The sequence below is a fragment of the Hyla sarda genome, chromosome 1 (genome assembly GCF_029499605.1).
Source record: "Hyla sarda isolate aHylSar1 chromosome 1, aHylSar1.hap1, whole genome shotgun sequence".
NCBI lineage: Eukaryota > Metazoa > Chordata > Amphibia > Anura > Hylidae > Hyla > Hyla sarda.
This window is the reverse complement of record NC_079189.1, coordinates 525,669,033-525,690,740: the sequence shown is the minus strand read 5'-3', so window position 1 is coordinate 525,690,740 and position 21,708 is coordinate 525,669,033. Positions and strand designations below refer to the sequence as shown.

General features: G+C 42.2%; 1 protein-coding gene across 1 annotated transcript in view; it reads left to right on the top strand.

Annotated features, from left to right (window-relative positions):
• Nucleotides 1-21,708, top strand: part of ATG10 (autophagy related 10) — a 164,910-nt gene that overhangs the window by 112,402 nt on the left and 30,800 nt on the right. The window contains exon 5 of the mRNA XM_056539110.1: nucleotides 13,151-13,248. Coding sequence (XP_056395085.1) covers nucleotides 13,151-13,248 — 98 coding nt within the window. The remainder of the gene's footprint in view (nucleotides 1-13,150; nucleotides 13,249-21,708) is intronic.

Sequence of the window (21,708 nt, the reverse complement as noted above, 5' to 3'; positions counted from 1 at the left end):
TAACTACAGCTCCCAGCATGCCCTTTTTGCATGCTGGGAGCTGTTGCTAAGAAACAGCAGGAGACTGTAACTCACCTCCTGCTGCTGCTCCATCGCAGGCTGTCCCTCACCGCCGCCGTCGCTCCTGGGGCCCCGATCCCAACATTGACGCCGGGGATCGGGGTCCCCAGCACCCGGGGTCGTCTTCTTGCACCCGCTCACGCCCTCCGGAAGACGGGCGGAGCGGGTGCGGGAGTGACACCCGCAGCAGGCGCCCTGATTGGTCGGCCGGTAATCCGGCCGACGAATCAGGGCGATCGTGAGGTGGCACCAGTGCCACCTCACCCCTGCAGGCTCTGGCTGACGGCCCCGAACAGCCAGTAATTCCGGGTCACCGGGTCACTGGAGACCCGATTGACCCGGAATCGCCGCAGATCGCTGGACTGAATTGTCCAGCGATCTGCGGTGATCGCCGACATGGGGGGGCATAATGACCCCCCTGGGCGATATGCCGGGATGCCTGCTGAACGATTTCAGCAGGCATCCGGCTCCGGTCCCCAACCGGCTAGCGGTGGGGACCGGAATTCCCACGGGCGTATGGATACGCCCTGCGTCCTTAAGGACTCGGGATGCAGGGCGTATCCATACGCCCTGCGTCCTTAAGAGGTTAAAGGGGTTATCCAACTAAATGGGGTGCTTCGGTGGAAAACTTTTTTTTTTATCAACTGGTGCCAGAAAGTTAAAAAGATTTGTAAATTACTTTTATTAAAAAAATCTTAATCCTTCTAGTACTTATTAGCTGCTGAATACCACAGAGGAAATTATTTTCTTTTTGGAACACAGAGCTCTTTGCTGACATCACGAGCACAGTACTCTCTGCTGACATCTTTGTCCATTCTAAGAACTGTCCAGAGTAGGAGATCCCCATAGCAAACATATGCTGCTCTGGACAGTTCTTAAAATGGACAGAGATGTTAGCAAAGAGCACTGTGTTCCAAAAAGAAAATAATTTCCTCTGTAGTATTCAACAGCTAATAAGTACTGGAAGGATTAAGATTTTTTAATAGAAGTAATTTACAAATCTGTTTAACTTTCTGGCACAAGTTGATTTAAAAAAAAAAAAAAGTTTTCCAACGGAGTACCCGTTTAACCCCTACAGGACCCATGACGTAACGGTACGTCATGAGTTCGCTCCCGTTCTATAACGCGGGGCCACAGCGTCATAGCGGTTCTGGCCCAGCATGGCTAATAGCCCTAGTAGCCCGGGTGGCTAATAGCACGTGGCACTGATTGCTAGTGCTATTAACACCTCGTCTAAAGTGAAAGTAAATCATTGCCGGTTAGCTCAGGGGGCTGTCCGGGATGTCCACGGGAAATCACGGCATCCCGAACAGCTGTCACACAGCAGGAGGGTCCCTTCCTTGCCTCCTGGTGTCCGATCGCCGAATGACTGCTCAGTGCCTGAGATCCAGGCATGAGCAGTCAAGCGGCAGAATCATCGATTAGTGGTTTCCTATGAGAAACCACTGATCCATGTAAAAGATCAGTGTGTGCAGTGTTATAGCACCCTATGGGAGCTATAACATTGCAACAAAAAAAAGTGGGAAAAAAAAGTGAATAAAGATCATTTAACCCCTTCCCTAATAAAAATTTGAATCACCCCCCTTTTCCCATAAAAAAACCCAATGTAAATAAAAATAAATATATGTGATATCGTCGCGTGTAAAAATGTCCAAATTATAAAAATATATTGTTAATTAAACCGGCAATGGCGTACACGCAAAAAAATTCCAAAGTCCAAAATAGTGTGTTTTTGATCACTTTTTATATCATCATGAAAAAAATGAATAAATCATAAGTCCTATGAATACAACAATGGTACCACTAAAAACTTCAGATCATGGCGCAAAAAATGAGCCCTCATACCGCTACTTACGCAGAAAAATAAAAAAAGTTATAGGGGTCAGAAGATGACAATTTTAAACGTATGAATTTTCCTGCATGCAGTTAGGATTTTTTCCAGAAGTATGACAAAATCAAACCTATTTAAGTAGGGTATCATTTTAATCGTATGGACCTACAGAATAAAGAAAAGGTGTCGTTTTTACCAAAACATTTACTGTGTTGAAACGGAAGCCCCCAAAATTACAAAATGGCGTTTTTTTTTTTTTTAATTTCGTCTCACAATGATTTTTTTTCCATTTCGCCGTAGATTTATGGGTAAAATGACTGATGTCATTACAAAGTAGAATTGAAGGCGCAAAAAATAAGCCATCATATGGATTTTTAGGTGCAAAATTGAAAGAGTTATGATTTTTTAAAGGTAAGGAGAAAAAACAAAAATGCAAAAACGGAAAAACCCCGGGTCCTTAAGGGGTTAAGGTGATTTAAGTACTTACCTGCCAGACAGTAATAGCCATGTTTAGGAAGGATCTGTGCTTGCTGGGCTAAATAGTTGAATTGTGAGTCCACCATAACGCTGCTGCTTTCTTTTTGCGAAGTAACTACTTCCTGTTGGAGTTCCATCTCTCCAACTACAAGTCCCAGGATCCCATGTTTGTAAGTGTGAGGTCACTTTTATTCCTCCCACGCATCAGCCACACCACCCATTGCAACACAGCTAAGCTCTATTGCATGCTTGCTGTGCTAGAAACTATACTGCATCCCTGTAGAGAAAATTATCTCACTCCCACCCAGCGGTCGCTCCACCCATTGAAACACAGGTACAGACTCTATATTGTGAACAATACTTTACAGCCCCTGTAGCACAGTCAAACAAAAATTGGATGTCACATAACTTTATAAATAAAATATTATGATACTATATATTAAAGGAGTAGTCCAGTGGTGACTCAGTGGTTTACAACTTATCCCCTATCTTAAGGATAGGGGATAAGTTGCAGATCGCGGGGGGTCCGACCCCTGGGGCCTCCCGCGATCTCCTGTACGGAGCCCCGACAGCCCGCGGGAAGGGGGCGTGTCGACCTCCGCACGAAGCGGCGGCTGACACGCCCCCTCAATACAACTCTATGGCAGAGCCGAAGCGCTGCCTTCGGCAATCTCCGGCTCTGCCATTGAGATGTATTGAGGGGGTGTGTCGGCCGCTGCCTCGTGCGGGGGTCGACACCCGCTATCTCGGCGGAGAGCCGGGGCCCCGTACAGAGAGATCGCGGGGGGCCCCAGCGGTCGGACCCCCCGCGATCTCAAACTTATCCCCTATCCTTAGGATAGGGGATACGTTTTTCACCACTGGACTACCCCTTTAACATATTACAGTAGTTTACAGCATATACTAAATTAGATCATTGCTGCTTAATCTTTTTTTCCTGGGGTCATGCCAACCAAACCATGGTCACTCCAGGGCCTCACTATGTCTTAATGTAAACAAAAGAAAATGGCAATATATATCTGGTATGCCTAATGTATAATGGGACAATTATGTGGCATATGAAGGGGTTATTTAATATTCGAAAAATGGCTACTTTGTTACAAAAGAAGCATCTGTCCATGGGTTTTGTCTGTTACTGCAACTCAATATTTTTGTCCAGGGATGACACTTTTTGTAAATAAATTTTGGTTGCTGCAAAAATGTAAAATGAAGCATACTCGCCTACCTTAATGCCCCACCACTGCTGACCGAGGTGGGTAGTGCCTGCAGGGTCTACATGTTATTGGAAAATGAAAGGAGTGGAGAGGACTGTGGACCAGGATCCAATGAACAGCACCAAAGAGGATCAGGACAGGTGAGCATGCTTCTTTTTATTGTTGCCGCACCTGGGGTATTATTTTAAAAAAACATTTTGTCCTTAGACAACACATTTAAGGTAAAAGAGGCAGAGCTGCACAAATTCTTTAAATCCTAGGGCCCAAATAGTCTCAGTTTTCCCACGGTGCCACTCATATGGGCCTTGATAGGACATTACCAGTGGGCACACCTTACAGTTTGAGAAGCGTGCATAACATGATTATATGTTGTTCCAGTGAGAAAACTAGTAACTATGCTTGGTGTAACTTAATTGAATTGTATTGTAAACCTACACGTTAACTCCCATTTTTATTAGGTTTTGTATTTGGCAAGTTCCATCATTCAGCCAATTGTTCCTGTTACAAAAGAGTTGTCCAGAATAGAAAAACTATTCATGAATCCCTGAGGAATCTGCCCTCACAATGCTGATACACGTGGGTTTTTTACCCTACAGTTACTTTTCATTTCAGCTATATTTTACTGTTATTGTCATACTTAGCTTTATAGTGCTTACCATACGGCTTTGAATTGCATTTGATTTATGACATTTTGCCTTATTTTGTGCATTATAAAGAGGTGTGTTATAAAAAGGGCAATACAATATTTCCTTTTATCAGTGTTTTTTTTTGGGGGGGGGGGCGGAGGGGGGAATTCTTTAAACCTTCTATAATTCTGAACAATGTTATTTGTATACACAGTACTTATGGGATTCTAGTTTATATATTTTCCATTTTTTAAAGTTTATCTTTGGGGTAAGGCTATCTTGGGACAGATGTGAAGAGGTTGTCTAGTTTAACTTTTCATATATTCTGTTTGAGAAATTTAAGTTAGTAGAGGGGAAGTATTCTGGTCAGGATTCTCTCCTCTTGATCAGCTGCAGATGACCTGTCCTGTCCTTCATTACACAGACAGCTCATTGACTTAAATGGGCACAATGTGATGCTTAAAGGGGTTATTCACTGTTTAAAAAAAAAAATGCTATATGCTGTTGGGACTTGTATATTTTGTAAAACCTGGATAACCACTTTAATTTCTCCACAGTTAATTTGAAGACTTATTTTTAGATTTTCTCACAGATTATCGCTAAGTGCTGGAGCAGGAATGTTACAGTGTACCTGTTATGGTTCTCTTCGGTCCAATCTTTAGATCCAACTCAACTGTACAAAGCCCAGCAGGTTTTGTGTTTGGGTCTATTTTAATCAATAAGACTAATGCACAAAACTCACTGGGCGCTGTACAGTTAATTTGCCAAAGTGACCATGCGGCATGGACTCTTGTCTTTCTACACTTAAAGGGGTTATCCACCATAAGGTGATTTTAGTACTTACCTGCCAGACAGTAACTGACATACTTAGGAAGGATCTGTGCTTTTCTTGGGGCTAAATGGCTATGTTGTGATTCCAGTATAACACAGATTTTTTTTTTTTTGTGTAAAATGGCTATGGCTAGAATTCCTTGTTTGTAAGTGTGAGGTCACTTTACTCCCTCCCACACATCAGCCACCCCACTCATTGAAGCACAAGTGAGTTACCCTCCATGCTGTGCTGTAGTTAATAGACCAGTGTTTTCTAACCAGGGTGCCTCTAGCTGTTGCAAAACTACAGTTTACTGCAGAATAATCTCCTTCCCACCCGGGGGTCGCTCCACCCATTGAAGCATACAGACTCCTTTAAACACCTGACTAGTGATGTACTGTCTCAGGCCACATTGCAACCCGGGAAAACCTGAGATGATACTCATTTTGCTGTTAAAAATAAATATAAAAGATAAAAATTACATAAGAATTGTGAAACCCCAATGAAACACAGGTACAGACATTATATTATGAACTACTCTAACTTTACAGCCTCTGTAGCATAGTCAAATAAAAAAAAAATCCTGGAATACCCCTTTAACCCCTTAACGACACAGGACGTATATTTACGTCCTGCGCCGGCTCCCGCGATATGAAGCGGGGTCGCGCTGCGATCCCGCATCACATCGCGTCGGTCCCGGCGCTCATCAACGGCCGGGACCCGCGGCTAATCCCACACATCGCCGATCGCTGACCGCCGCTTCTAAAGTGAAAGTGAAACTATCCCGGCTAGTCAGTCGGGCTGTTCGGGACCGCCGCGGTGAAATCGTGGCGTCCCGAACAGCTTACAGGACACCGGCAGGGCCCTTACCTGCCTCCTCGGTGTCCGATCGACGAATGACTGCTCCGTGCCTGAGATCCAGGCAGGAGCAGTCAAGCGCCGATAACACTGATCACAGGCGTGTTAATACACGCCAGTGATTAGCATGAGAGATCAGTGTGTGCAGTGTTATAGGTCCCTAAGTAAATAAAAAAGTGTCAATAAAGGTCATTTAACCCCTTCCCTAATAAAAGTTTGAATCACCCCGCTTTTCCCATAAAAAAAATAAAACAGTGTAAATAAAAAAAATAGAAACATATGTGGTATCGCCGCGTGCGTAAATGTCCCAACTATAAAACTATATCATTAATTAAACCGCACGGTCAATGGCGTACGCACAAAAAAATTCCAAAGTCCAAAAAAGCATATTTTTGGTCAGTTTTTATACCATTAAAAAATGAATAAAAAGTGATCAAAAAGTCCGATCAAAACAAAAATCATACCGATAAAAACTTCAGATCACTGCGCAAAAAATGAGTCCTCATACCGCCCTGTACGTGGAAAAATAAAAAAGTTATAGGGGTCAGAAGATGACATTTTTAAATGTATACATTTTCCTGCATGTAGTTATGATTTTTTCCAGAAGTACGACAAAATCCAAACTATATAAGTAGAGTACCATTTTAACCGTATGGACCTACAGAATAATGAAAAGGTGTCATTTATACCAAAATATGCACTGCGTAGAAACGGAAGCCCCCAAAATTTACAAAATGGCGTTTTTTCTTTGATTTTGTCGCACAATGATTTTTTTTTCCGTTTCGTCGTGAATTTTTGGGTAAAATGACTAATGTCACTGCAAAGTAGAATTGGTGATGCAAAAAATAAGCCATAATATGGATTTTAGGTGGAAAATTTAAAGGGTTATGATTTTTAAAAGGTAAGGAGGAAAAAACTAAAGTGCAAAAACTGAAAAACCCTGAGTCCTCAAGGGGTTAATCTCTCTACACTGCATCGTTACGGGTACACTTTAAAGGAAAATTAAAGACCCTGGTGGCAAGGTTTTAGCTCCAATGTTATTTCTAAATAGGGGTCTCGTCATAATGGGGCCCATTATTGTATCTGAGACTGGGCTCACTAGAGGATACTTTGGTAATCTGGTGGACAGGTCCAACCCGTTATTAGCTGTCACAGATGGAAAAAGCAGGCCCATGCAGATAACATTATTAGGGTATGTTGCTGGTATGCATTGGGATACCGCAAAATTGCTACAAATACTATGTTAACATGCCTTGGGCCTGCCAGGTCCAAATTTGTTTCACCTGTTTTCATTTATTATTCTTTCTCACATGAAAAATGTTATACCTTGGCCAGCCCACTGACTTTACTGGACAGAATGTAGCCTACTAGTGACTACGGCCAGTCCATTTCCAAACATACTCTTTTTTTTTTAAATAAAAAAAGTGTTTGAATATAGGCATGGTATACATGTATTGTTGTAGTACGTTTTTGCTGGTACCCTAACGTATACCGGCAACATACCCTGAAAACATGATGTGAACGGGGCCTTATTTTTGAGCAGAAAAATTATATTATGTGGCTAATTTCACAGTTTTTTTGTATCATAAAATACAGATTCTCTTCACAGCTTCCCCAGTAAAAATAACTAGCTTTTAGAAACACAGATACATCTTTCATAACCTAGTCCAACCCATGAGAAGAATTAGGTTATTGTATCTGATAACTGTTTATCTAGGAGCGTACAGCAAAAATACTGAAATTACAATGCTCATTCCAGATCCTCTTTTGCCTTCTTATTGTATAATTCTATAGCTTTCCTTAAGGTTCTTCTAATCTGTAATTGTAGCGTTTTGTCTGTGTCACCTGCCCCTGCAGAAACCCACTTTAAGATATGTTTCCAATCTTTGCTATTTGGTTTTCTCTTTATGCCTTTCAGCTCAGACAACCTGTAGAAATTAGTAAAATTATACCGAAACAGAGAATCGACTATTTATATAGTGACCTAAAAATGCACACATTTGATCACTGGAAGCTGGAAAAATAAACACCAATTTGAGTGCAGCATCAACAACATTTTCAAGACATTTTTGAAGACGCTGAATAAATAATGTAAAAAAAATATATATTGAAAAAGCCCCCAAAAGCCTTAAAATGCCAATTCCTTGAAGCCGGGAGTCCTTCATTTAATTAGTATTCACTGGAAGCAGTTAATCACCACAGAAAGGCTCCCAGAGACAAAACAACTTGTTTAGCTTGTCAGCATCTGGGAGTCGGAGGTGTTGAAACATGACTGCTTGTATCTAGGCCCGAATTCTATAGACAAGGAGAAGCAGCACCCGGGCCTCTTCGGCATGCCAACAGCTCCCCTTACTGTGCACTGCAACAATTTCACATCGGCTCACTCTATACAGCTGAGCAAGTTTGCTTCTTTCCAGCTTATACCTTGCCAGTGTGGCAAGCGAGACTCCCAGTGGAAGCTTCAGAACATTAATGTTTACACATATATTTAATTATAGACATCTGGAGGCCAAAAAATACATCACCTAAGTTAGTTTCAGTGATACGGAACATTTCCAGCGTGCTCCTTCCACCGTCGTGTTGTTACAGGTGCTCGTCTAATTGGGTTGGAAGCCATTCAGTTCTTTGATAACTTGTATCTGCTAAGGTAACACAAATGCGGGTTGTTAGAGAAGCAAAATGACAGCGATCTACCAATGCAGCTTTCTATAGACACGTTGTAAAGATCGGGACTATGGCTTCCATTTATCAAGGTCACTGTTTGCATGGTGTTTGTATATGATGCCTATTTTTGCATGATTCACCTCCCGACTTTTCTAGTTTGGTTTCACAGTGCAAAACACGCAGTGATATGAATAGAGGTGTTTTCTAATAAGCACTAAGGCAGTGTTTCTCAACCAGGGTGCCTTCAACTATTGCAAAACTACAACTTCCAGCATGCCTTTGGCTGTCCGGGCATGCTTGGAGTTTTGCAGCAGCTGGAGGTAGGTACCCTGGTTGGGGAACACTACACTAAGGGCATAGGGATATTTTTGTTTGTAGCTATGTGTATATATATATATATATATATATATATATATATATATATATATATAGCCATAAAATGAATCAAGGCAGCCAATCTGCACTTCAAATACCAAGCCTTTAGCTTGGAAATGTTACAACAAGGACCTGCTTGGAAATTCAGTTTCCCTTTAATGGGGTATTTTTGTAATTAAAAATATGGTTGCAGCCATCGATTGGCTGAACAGAAGCAGAAAGGTCTTTGTGTCAGCATGAATACAAGGAAGTATTTCAGAGAGGAGTGACACCATCAGTGACAGCAGGAGGATTGTTTGTGTGTGTGTGTTTGTGTGTTTATGATAAATTTCTGTTTCTTTTCTATTTATATGTTTTCTTTTCTATTTCAATGAGCACTGTCAATTGGAAACACTTCTTCCATGTCTTAGCGAAATATCAAATGTTTTGATCAGTTGGGGTTTGAGACCTCCACCGATCAGGAGAATTAGCCAGGAGAAGGGCACACTTAACACATTTTTTTCCTAGCTCTGTGATCGAGACACATTCTCAATGTAAGCATATGGAGTGAGTCTCAATCATGTGACACTGAGCAGAGCGGTCACATGCTCCTCTCTTGGTTTGTTCTCCTGATTGGTGGAGGTCTAAACACTAAGACCCTCACTGATCAAAACATTTGACATGCCGCTAGGTCAAGTCAGAAGTTTCTAAGTGATAGGTACACTTTACCTGTGTCCTGAGCACAATTATATAGGGAAACAAATCTCTAACTTGTAGATTGGTGGGGTCTGACCACCTCTGGGATTAGGATAGGGGATAACCTTTGATGATAAAAATACCTCCTCAATCCAAGGGAGAAAGCTGCTGTAAAAACAGATTGTTCTGATGAAATTGTTGAACATCAGAAGCTCATTATTATTAGAACTTAAGAGGGTACTCCGATGGAAAACTATTTTTTTTTCAGTCAACTGGTGCCAAAGTTATAGAGAAAGTTATACAGATGTTGAAATCACTTCTATAAAAAAAAATCTTAATCCTACCAGTAATTGTCAGCTGCTGTATACTATTGCTCTATGCTGACACGTCTGTCCGTGTCAGGAGCAAATTTCCATAGCAAACTTCTCTTGCTCTGGACAGTTCCTGACACAAACAGGGGTGTCAGCAGAGAGCACTGTGATCAGACTGAAAAGAAACATACAACTTCCTCTGCAGCATACAGCAGCTTATAAGTACTGGAAGTATTAAGATTTTTTAATGGAAGTAATTTACAAATCTGTTCAACCCTCTGGCACCAGTTGATTTGAAAAAACTAAAATAGTTTTCCACCGGAGTACCCCTTTGAGCTATCTGTGCAATTTTCTATTACACTTTTTCAACTTGAATGGTGTAAGCTCTGTACTAATAAAGGATATTAACAGTAGGCATCATCTAATCTAGACTGTATTGAAAACACTAACCTTAAAGGGGATTTTGTGGAAAACCTTTTCATACAGTTTGACATGGGGTATTAAGCGATACAATTGGGTCACTGGGTGGTTAGGTTTTTGAGACAAATACCTAGTACCCATCAAACATCAGGAATAATTACATAGGCTTACACTGCAGCACACACACTTGTACAGGTCTTTTCTTTCAGACTATCATTTCTCCAGCTATAAATCATGCTGTGCTCTGAATGGCAGCAGTGATTAGATCTACACAGAAAAAAAGCAGCTCTTCACTACTCTTCTCTCACAGCTCACAAGCTCCTCACACAGGGAGGGGAGAAGGATAGGAGGTGTGGCTGTACAGCCAGAGCTCTAGACCAAACAGAAATCAGACAAAAATCAGGTGGTGTTTTCTTGAAGGGAGGGGGCTAGGTCTCACTGAGGAGACAAAGTGGATCTGAATTGATGTTTTTCTCTCACTTGCTGCATGTAAGTGACAGCTGAAAGAAGGAAACTGCTCTACATAGCTAATGAATGATATTTAAACAAATACATAGGTTGATGAGTGGGAAATAATTGGCTATGGGTTTAGTTCCCTGGAGTACCTCTTTAACCCCTTAAGGACTCAGGGTTTTTCCGTTTTTGCACTTTCGTTTTTTCCTCCTTACCTTTTAAAAATCATAACCCTTTCAATTTTCCACCTAAAAATCCATATTATGGCTTATTTTTTGCGTCGCCAATTCTACTTTGCAGTGACATTAGTCATTTTACCGAAAAATGCACAGCGAAACGGAAAAAAAATCATTGTGCGACAAAATCGAAAAAAAAACGCCCTTTTGTAACTTTTGGGGGCTTCCGTTTCTACGCAGTGCATATTTCGGTAAAAATTACACCTTATCATTATTCTGTAGGTCCATACGGTTAAAATGATACCCTACTTATATAGGTTTGATTTTGTCGCACTTCTGGAAAAAATCATAACTACATGCAGGAAAATTTATACGTTTAAAAATGTCATCTTCTGACCCCTATAACTTTTTTATTTTTCCACGTACGGGGCGGTATGAAGACTCATTTTTTGCGCCGTGATCTGAAGTTTTTATTGGTATGATTTTTGTTTTGATCTGACATTTTGATCACTTTTTATTCATTTTTTAAGGTTAAAAAAAGCTACCAAAATACGCTTTTTGGGATTTTGGAATTTTTTTTGCGCGTACGCCATTGACCGTACGGCTTAATTAATGATATATTTTTATAGTTCGGACATTTACGCACGCGGCGATACCACATATGTTTATTTTTATTTTTTTTACACTGTTTTATTTTTTTTATGGGAAAAGGGGGGTGATTCAAACTTTTATTAGGGAAGGGGTTAAATGACCTTTATTAACACTTTTTTTTTACTTTTTTTTTGCAGTGTTATAGGTCCCATAGGGACCTATAACACTGCACACACTGATCTCTCATCCTGATCACAGGCGTGTATTAACACGCCTGTGATCAGCATTATCGGCGCTTGACTGCTCCTGCCTGGATCTCAGGCACGGAGCAGTCATTCGTCGATCGGACACCGAGGAGGCAGGTAAGAGCCCTCCCGGTGTCCGATCAGCTGTTCGGGACGCCGCGATTTCACCGCGGCGGTCCCGAACAGCCCGACTGAGCAGCCGGGATACTTTCAGTTTCACTTTAGAAGCGGCGGTCAGCTTTGACCGCCGCTTCTAAAGGGTTAATACCGCACATCGCCGCGATCGGCAATGTGTGGTATTAGCCGCGGGTCCCGGCCGTTGATTAGCGCCGGGACCCACGCGATATGATGCGGGATCGCGGCGCGATCCCGCTTCATATCGCGGAGGCCGGCGCAGGACGTAAATATACGTCCTGCGTCGTTAAGGGGTTAAAAGCCAACTGGGTTTTACCAGTTGGGTGAGTGTCCCTCTACTGTCTGAGACTAGCCAATCAAAGCTACGGGACCTAACACTAACCTACCTGTGCCGGATAAGCAAAACCAGGAACCAAATGACAGCAGCATTAGGTCTGACTTGTCCCATAGCAATGGACCACAAGTGCAGGACTTCCACCCAGCATAGGTGCACAACTGCACTTGGGGTTGAGCACCTCCTGCCACTTCAGACCACGTCAATGTAGTTGTTTATTGTATCTATTGTTCCCATACACATAAATGGGAGTTGTTATAGCAGAATAGAGAGGCACGCTACATTGTTTCTGCAGCCCCTCTACAGAAACAGCATAGCTCACAGTGCTAAGCTATTACTCTAATTCCTGTTTACATCTACCAGAATTACTGAAACAAGGCACTCAGCTGTTTTTAGAATCTTGGTCACCACTGGCAGCTTCAACTAGGCAGGATGAGGTACTGCTGCCCCAGCGTTCTGAACATTGTTAAGAACGCTTGGAGCCGGTGTAGCCATGATCGTGGCGGCACTGCCACGCCCCCTCATGACGCCACACAACTCGCCCTCTCATAGACATGGATGGAGGGGGTGTGGCGGGTGATTGAGGGGGGCCCCAGCATTGGATGGGATAGGGGGATAAGATGTCCAGCAGTGGAGTACCCCTTTAATGACATTCCTATGGTAACCATGAATGTTAAAGATGGGAACACCTCTTTTCAGATCAGATGTTTAATATATTTCAGTGCTGTATAGTTTTTCAGTGAAGCTTATTTCTACCATTTATATTTTCTTCATTGTAGAAGACTTCATGAGCATACAGTACCACACATTTTGTTTCAGTGGTTTTCTTGTCTGTCTGATCTACAAATCTACTGTTGTTTTCTGATATGTTATGTTTTTATGCTAAACCTGTAGATGGAACACCCCTAACACTGGATGCAATATGGAACGGGGTGCATGACAGCTATAAACCTCGGCTTCTACATGGACCATGGGAAACTATCACTCAGCAAGTAAGACTTATTGGTTTTCCCCCTACTAAATGCTTTGTAGAGTAATTTTTTGTCAAGTAATTGCATATCAGAGGGATATGTAAGGGAACCTGTCATAACTTTCATGATGCCTGAACTAGAAGTCATTAGGGCGATCCCCGATGGCTTCTACCTGCCCTGCCAGCCTTGATTAATAAATCAATCCCTATATCAAAACAGCTAGAAATGTATAAATCAAGGTTTGGGCAGCATGAAAGTGATGACAAGGGAAAACAGTCTTTTACAGAGATTTGCAATCAAGGGGTAGTCCGGCAAAAAACAACTTATGCCCTATCCATAGGCAGCAGCCCTCTGTGTTCAGTGAGGTTAGGTTGTTCTTTTGTGTCTCAATGCTCTCTGATGACACGTGCCTCGAGAACTGTCTAGAGTAAAAGCAAATCCCCATAGCAAACCTCTTCTACTATGTGCAGTTCCCGAGACAAACAGAGATGTCAGCAGAGAGCACTGTTGCCAGACAGAAAAGAACAACTCAACTTCAGCAGCTGATAATTATGAGAAGGATCAAGATTTTTTTTATTAGAAGTACTTTACAAATCTGTTTAACTTTCTGGAGCCAGTATATATATATATATATATATATATATATATATATATATATTTTTTTTTTTTTCTGGAATATCCCTTTAAGTTCCCACCCATCTGACTATTCAGGGAAAAGTGCAGATATGTCAAACAAATAGTAAAATCTCGGCAACAGGTGGTGGCGGCACCAATAAAATAAAAACAATGTTGGAATGGCCCAAAGGTCTTCTTTAACCCCTTAAGGACATAGGGCATATCCATACTCCCCTATTTCCAAGTCCTTAACCCCTTAAGGACTCAGGGTTTTTCCGTTTTTGCACTTTCGTTTTTTCCTCCTTACCTTTTAAAAATCATAACCCTTTCAATTTTCCACCTAAAAATCCATATTATGGCTTATTTTTTGCGTCGCCAATTCTACTTTGCAGTGACATTAGTCATTTTACCCAAAAATGCACGGCGAAACAAAAAAAAAAATCGAAAAAAAAAACGCCATTTTGTAACTTTTGGGGGCTTACGTTTCTACGCAGTGCATATTTCGGTAAAAATGACACCTTATCATTATTCTGTAGGTCCATACGGTTAAAATGATACCCTACTTATATAGGTTTGATTTTGTCGCACTTCTGGAAAAAATTATAACTACATGCAGGAAAATTTATACGTTTAAAAATGTCATCTTCTGACCCCTATAACTTTTTTATTTTTCCACGTACAGGGCGGTATGAGGACTCATTTTTTGCGCCATGATCTGAAGTTTTTATCGGTATGATTTTTGTTTTGATCGGACTTTTTGATCACTTTTTATTCATTTTTTTAATGGTATAAAAAGTGACCAAAATACGCTTTTTGGGACTTTGGAATTTTTTTGCGCGTACGCCATTGACCGTGTGATTTAATTAATGATATATTTTTATAGTTCGGACATTTACGCACGCGGCGATACCACATATGTTTATTTTTATTTTTTTTACACTGTTTTATTTTTTTTATGGGAAAAGGGGGGTGATTCAAACTTTTATTAGGGAAGGGGTTAAATGACCTTTATTAACACTTTTTTTTTTTACTTTTTTTTTGCAGTGTTATAAGTCCCATAGGGACCTATAACACTGCACACACTGATCTCCTATGCTGATCACTGGCGTGTATTAACACGCCTGTGATCAGCATTATCGGCGCTTGACTGCTCCTGCCTGGATCTCAGGCACGGAGCAGTCATTCGTCGATCGGACACCGAGGAGGCAGGTAAGGGCCCTCCCGGTGTCCGGTCAGCTGTTCGGGACGCCGCGATTTCACCGCGGCGGACCCGAACAGCCCGACTGAGCAGCCGTGTCACTTTCAGTTTCACTTTAGAAGCGGCGGTCAGCTTTGAAAGGGTTAATACCGCACATCGCCGCGATCGGCGATTTGTGGTATTAGCCGCGGGTCCCGGCCGTTGATGAGCGCCGGGACCGACGCGATATGATGCAGGATCGCGGCGCGATCCCGCTTCATATCGCGGGAGCCGGCGCAGGACGTAAATATACGTCCTGCGTCGTTAAGGGGTTAAGGACTGAGGGCGTATGGATACACCCTGAGCATTTCCGGCCCCCGCCGCTAGCTGGAGCGGAGCCGGTGCCGGATGCCTGCTGAAATCGTTCAGCAGGCATCCCGGCATATCGCCCAGGGGGGTCATTATGTCCCCCCATGTCGGCGATTGCCGCAGATCGCCCAACGATCTGCGGCGGATTCCGGGTCAATCGGGTCTCCAGTGACCCGATGACCCGGAATTACTGGCTGATCGGTGCTGTCTCTGACGGCCCCGAACAGCCATAGCCAGCAGGGGTGAGGTGGCACTGGTGCCACCTCACGATCACCCTGATTCGTCAGCCGGTTTCCCGGTCGACCAATCAGGGCGCCTGCTGCAGGTGTCACTCCCGCAACCCGCTCCGCCCCTCTTCCGGAGGACGTGAGCGGGTGCGGGAAGAAGACCCGGGTGCTGGGGACCCCGATCCCCGGCGTCCCTGTTGGGATCGGGGCCCCAGGAGCGACGACGGTGGCGAGGGACTGACATGTGCGGCGGCATCGTGGAGCAGCAGCAGGAGGTGAGTGACAGCCTCCTGCTGTTGCTTAGCAACAGCTCCCAGCATGCAAAAAGGGCATGCTGGGAGCTGTAGCTATGCAACAGCAGGAGGCAGACCACCACAACTCCCAGCATGCCCTTATGAGCATGCTGGGACTTGTAGTTTTGCAACAGCTGGAGGCACATTTTTCTATGCAAAAGTGTACCTTCAGCTGTTGCATAACTACAACTCCCAGCATGCCCGTTGGCTGTCGGTGACTGCTGAGAGTTGTAGTTTTGCAACAGCTGAAGGCACACTGAGTTAAGTAGCAAACCAGTGTGTCTCCAGCTTTTGCATAACTACAATCCCCAGCATCCCCAGCCAAAGTAGTATGCCTCCGGCTGTTGCATAACTACAAGACCCAGCATGCCCTTCTGCTGTCCGTACATGCTGGGGGTTGTAGCTTTTGCAACAGCTGAAGGCACACTGGTTGCAAAACACTGAGTTTGTTGCCAAACTCGGTGTTTCACAACCTGTGTGCCTCCAGCTGTTGCAAAACTACAACTCCCAGCATGCACTGATGGGCCGTACATGCTGGGAGTTGTAGTTTTGCAACAGCTGGATGTTTCTCCCCCCCCCAATGTGAACGTACAGGGTACACTCACATGGGCGGAGGATTACAGTAACCCCCGCCCGTGTGACTGTACCCTAAAAACACTACACTACACTAACAAAAAATAAAATAAAAAGTAAAAAACACTACATATACACATGCCCCCCTCCCCAATAAAAATTAAAAATGTCTGGTACGTCACTGTTTCCAAAACGGAGCCTCCAGCGGTTGCAAAACTACAACTCCCAGCATGCACTGATAGACCGTACATGCTGGGAGTTGTAGTTTTGCAACAGCTGGATGTTCCCCCCCCCCCCCCAATGTGAACGTACAGTGTACACTCACATGGGCGAAGGTTTACAGTAAGTATCCGGCTGCAAGTTTGAGCTGCGGCAAATTTTCTGCCACAGGTCAAGCTGCCAGCGAGAAACTACTGTGATCCCCCCCGCCCGTGCGACTGTACCCTAAAAACACTACACTAACAAAAAATAAAATAAAAAGTAAAAAACACTACATATACACATACCCCTACACAGCCCCCCTCCCCTCCCCAATAAAAATAAAAGCGTCTGGTACGCCACTGTTTCCAGAACGGAGCCTCCAGCTGTTGTAAAACAACTACTCCCAGTATTGCCAGATAGCCACTGACTGTCTAGGCATGCTGGGAGTTTTACAACAGCTGGAGGCACCCTGTTTGGGAATCACTGGCGTAGAATACCCCTCTGTCCACCCCTATGCAAGTCCCTAATTTAGGCCTCAAATGTGCATGGCGCTCTCACTTTGGAGCCCTGCCGTATTTCAAGGCAACAGTTTAGGGCCACATATAGGGTATCGCCGTACTCGGGAGAAATTGTGTTACACATTTTGGGGGTATTTTCTGCTATTACCCTTTTTAAAAATGTAAAATTTTTGGGAAAACAAGCATTTTAGGTAAAAAAAAATATTTTTTTTTTACATATACAAAAGTCATGAAACACCTGTGGGGTATAAAGGTTGACTTAACCCCTTGTTACGTTCCCTGAGGGGTTTAGTTTCCAAAATGGTATGCCATGTGTTTTTTTTTTGCTTTCCTGGCACCATGGGGGCTTCCTAAATGCGGCATGCCCCCAGAGCAAAATTTGCTTTCAAAAAGCCAAATGTGACTCCTTCTCTTCTGAGACCTGTAGTGCGCCAGCAGAGCACTTTTCACCCCCATATGGGGTGCTTTCTGAATCGGGAGAAATTGGGTTTCAAATTTTGGGGGGTATTTTTTGCTATTACCCTTTTTAAAAATGATAAATTTTTGGGAAACCAAGCATTTTAGATAAAAAAAAAATATTTTTTTACATATGCAAAAGTCTTGAATCACCTGTGGGGTATTAAGGTTCACTTTACCCCTTGTTACGTTCCCTGAGGGGTCTAGTTTCCAAAATGGTATGCCATGTGTTTTTTTTTTTTTTTTTTGCTGTCCTGGCACCATAGGGGCTTCCTAAAGGTGACATGCCCCCCAAAAACCATTTGTCGCTCCTTCCCTTCTGAGCCCTCTACTGCGCCCACTGAACAATTAACATAGACATATGAGGTATGTGCTTACTCGAGAGAAATTGGGTTTCAAATACAAGTAAAAATTTTCTCCTTTTTACCCCTTGCAAAAATTCAAAAATTGGGTCTACAAGAACATGCGAGTGTAAAAAATGAAGATTGTGAATTTTCTCCTTCACTTTGCTGCTATTCCTGTGAAACACCTAAAGGGTTAATACACTTACTGAATGTCATTTTGAATACTTTGGGGGTGTAGTTTTTATAATGGGGTCTTTTATGGGGTATTTCTAATATGAAGACCCTTCAAATCCACTTCAAAACTGATCTGGTCCCTGAAAAATAGTGAGTTTGAAAATTTTGTGAAAAATTTCAAAATTGCTGCTGAACTTTGAAGCCCTCTGGTGTCTTCCAAAAGTAAAAACTCATAAATTTTATGATGCAAACATAAAGAAGACATATTTTATATGTGAACCCCAAAAAAATTTATTTTGAATATCCATTTTCCTTACAAGCAGAGAGCTTCAAAGTTAGAAAAATGCAAAATTTTCATTTTTTTCATCAAATTTTGGGATTTTTCACCAAGAAAGGATGCAAGTTACCATAAAATTTTACCACTAAGTTAAAGTAGAATATGTCACGAAAAAACAATCTCGGAATCAGAATGATAACTAAAAGCATTCCAGAGTTATTAATGTTTAAAGTGACAGTGGTCAGATTTGCAAAAAACACTCTGGTCCTTAAGGTGTAAAATGGCCTGGTCCTTAAGGGGTTAAAGTCCATTACTGCTTCATTGGAGTAACTGTCAAACTACTAGACCACACACAGAAAATATCTGCAAAAGGTAAATAAGTAAAGTAAGCATGTGCCATAGGCATGTATGTATATTTTTGCCCGTGAAAGAAAGGCTGTACACTCCATTGACACTTGTCTAAGACGGAGATTTATCAAAACCTGTTCAGAGGAAAAGTTGCTGAGTTGCCCATGGCAACCAATCAGATTGCTTCTTTCATTTTTAAAAGAGCCTCTGCAAAATGAAAGAAGGTCGCTGATTGGTTGCTATGGACAACTGGGCAACTTTTCCTCTGGACAGGTTTTGATAAATCTCCCCCTAAGGATTTTCTAATCTCTATACATGCAGTTATTTCTTTCCTTGATGATATAATCTTTGAAGTACATTTTCCAGCATGGCAAGCTGCTAGGTAGCTTTCAGGGCATCTGTAAGTACATATAGATAGATGGATAGGATAGATAGGTGGATATGATGGATATAATAGATAGATGGATAGGATAGATAGATATGATACATAGGGTACATAGATAGCTAGATAGATAGGATATATAAGATAAGATAGATAAGATAGATAGATAGCTAGATAGATAGATAGATAGATAGATAGAGAGATAGATAGATATTTTTTTCTTCCCTTTTTATGGTATCTTGCATTGGCACACACTTTGAGTCAATTTTAGATGGAAAGCCAACATAACTAATGTAAATGTCAGACAGCCCTAAGCATTGCACAAGCCGTATTTCTGCACTGCATGGTGATTGGGGTGGGGTCTTACAGTAAGACATCATAAAGAGGGGCTTCACATGGCTAAGGCTGGAATCTCACTTGGCCGTTTTTTGGAGCACTGCCACTGCAGTTTTTGAACCAAAGCCGAAAGTGGATTTAAAAGGAATGGGACTACTTCTTCCTACTGGATCCACTTGTGGCTTTGGCTCAGAAACTGCAGTGGCAATTCTCCATAAAACTGCCAAGTGGAAACGCCTTAAAGTAGTTATGTGGCGCAGGACACCTTATTCCTTATCCATAAGATTGGGAATAAGGGTCTGATTGTGGGGGACCACTCGGACCCCCTCACCATTTCCTGCATGGCGCCTTGCTCTCTTAGTGCACGAAGTGGGGATAACATGCCCCCTCCGTGTATCTTTATGGGAGAGGCGGAAATACAGGAACGCTGTATCTCTGCCTCTCCCATAAAGATACATGGAGGGGGCATGTCGACCACCGCTTCCTGCCATGGCCAACACAACTCCTTCCCTGCATTGGGCGCCGTGCAGGACATCGCGAGGGGTCCTGGCAGCGTTATCTGGATTATACATCTCTTTTAACTCAAAATTTGGTTAACAAAATTAAATTGTACATCATGTTTCTAGCAGTGTAAATGAATACTGCTTTTTCTTTTTAACTGAACTGAAGTCTTTTTTTCATTCACTTTTATAGACCACACAACCTTTTCAATACTTAGCTTTAGTATGCGTAACCAAAGGTAAAAATGAAGCGTGCTGTAAGTGAATCGCACCACACTCCAGCATCTTCTTTACATGCATCTGTTTACAAGTGCACAAAATCAATTACAGCACACGGCTGCTCAACAAGGCTACAAATGTCTGTGCCAGACTCTGTGGGTATTGCTTGATCACACCTGGAAAGATGAACACGAGTCGTGCACCAGTTTGGCAGGGAGCAGAACGTATTTATGGTTGTACAGTAGATGTACACTTTAAAGATGATATGCTTTAAGCGTAATATGGTAATAAAGAGTGTGCCTATGTTAGAATCTCTCCTCTTTGGTTATATATATATATATATATATATATATATGTAAAGGATGAAGGCAGCACACCACAGTAGTAAAGTCCAAAGAAACGTAAATTTATTCCATGATGGGGATTACAATGTTTCAGCACTCTCTCACCGCCATTTTCAATGGCGGTGAGAGATCGCCGAAACGTTGTAATCCACATCATGGAATAAATTCACGTTTTTTTGGACTTTACTACTGTGGTGTGCTGCCTTCATCCTTTACCTATCCAGTGGAACTGGAGCTCTGAGGTTCAATTGGCCTGCACCCGTCGCATTCAACTTGATGTGCTGCTTCCTATAGAATTTTATATATATATATATATATATATATATATATATGAAGTATTTTATATATATATATATATATATATACATACAGACAAAGAATAAGTCAGCCAGCACTTTAGTTGATACCAAACTATTATATGGACCAAACTATTATATGGCCTTGCACCCCACCCACCTCTATCAGGTGTGTATATAAGGTGGCTTGGATGTTCCAGATCCTGCCATGCTTACTGAACTGTTCACACAGAGGCATATTCACAGTGTAGGGTCCGTCCCAATGAGGCCACCTTATCGCGGTGGGACGGTCCAAGCTATTTGACCGCCGGCGGAGACAAATTTGCGAGCTAAGTGCCTCAATATTTCATAGTTTCACATTTGCATCTATTACACCATAGCTGTATAGCTCTCCATGTTTTAACTGCATATTCATGTTTCAACTATATCTTTGTGCTGGCAGTGTGCTGCTGCATTCTTCTGTTGCTGTGTATATATATATATATATATATATATATATATATATATATATATATAAAAAACTAAAGGGCAACAGCACTCAAAAAGTCCAAACGATTTGTAAGAAAAGGTGCAGGCAACCTGTAAAAGGATCAAGTCCAACGATCCATCCAAATGTAAAAGAAGGGAGATCAGGGCAGCACTCCAATGGTGTGAAAAAAAGATAAGATTTATTCCATCAAAACAATGTGCAAAACAGCAGCAATATATATATATATATGAAGTATGTACATTTCTATATTCCATATGTAGTCAAGGATATATACTTTGTCATCTGGTTTGTCACAATTGTTCATCTTGCCTTATGCTCTTACACATCTCTCACGCTTGTTCA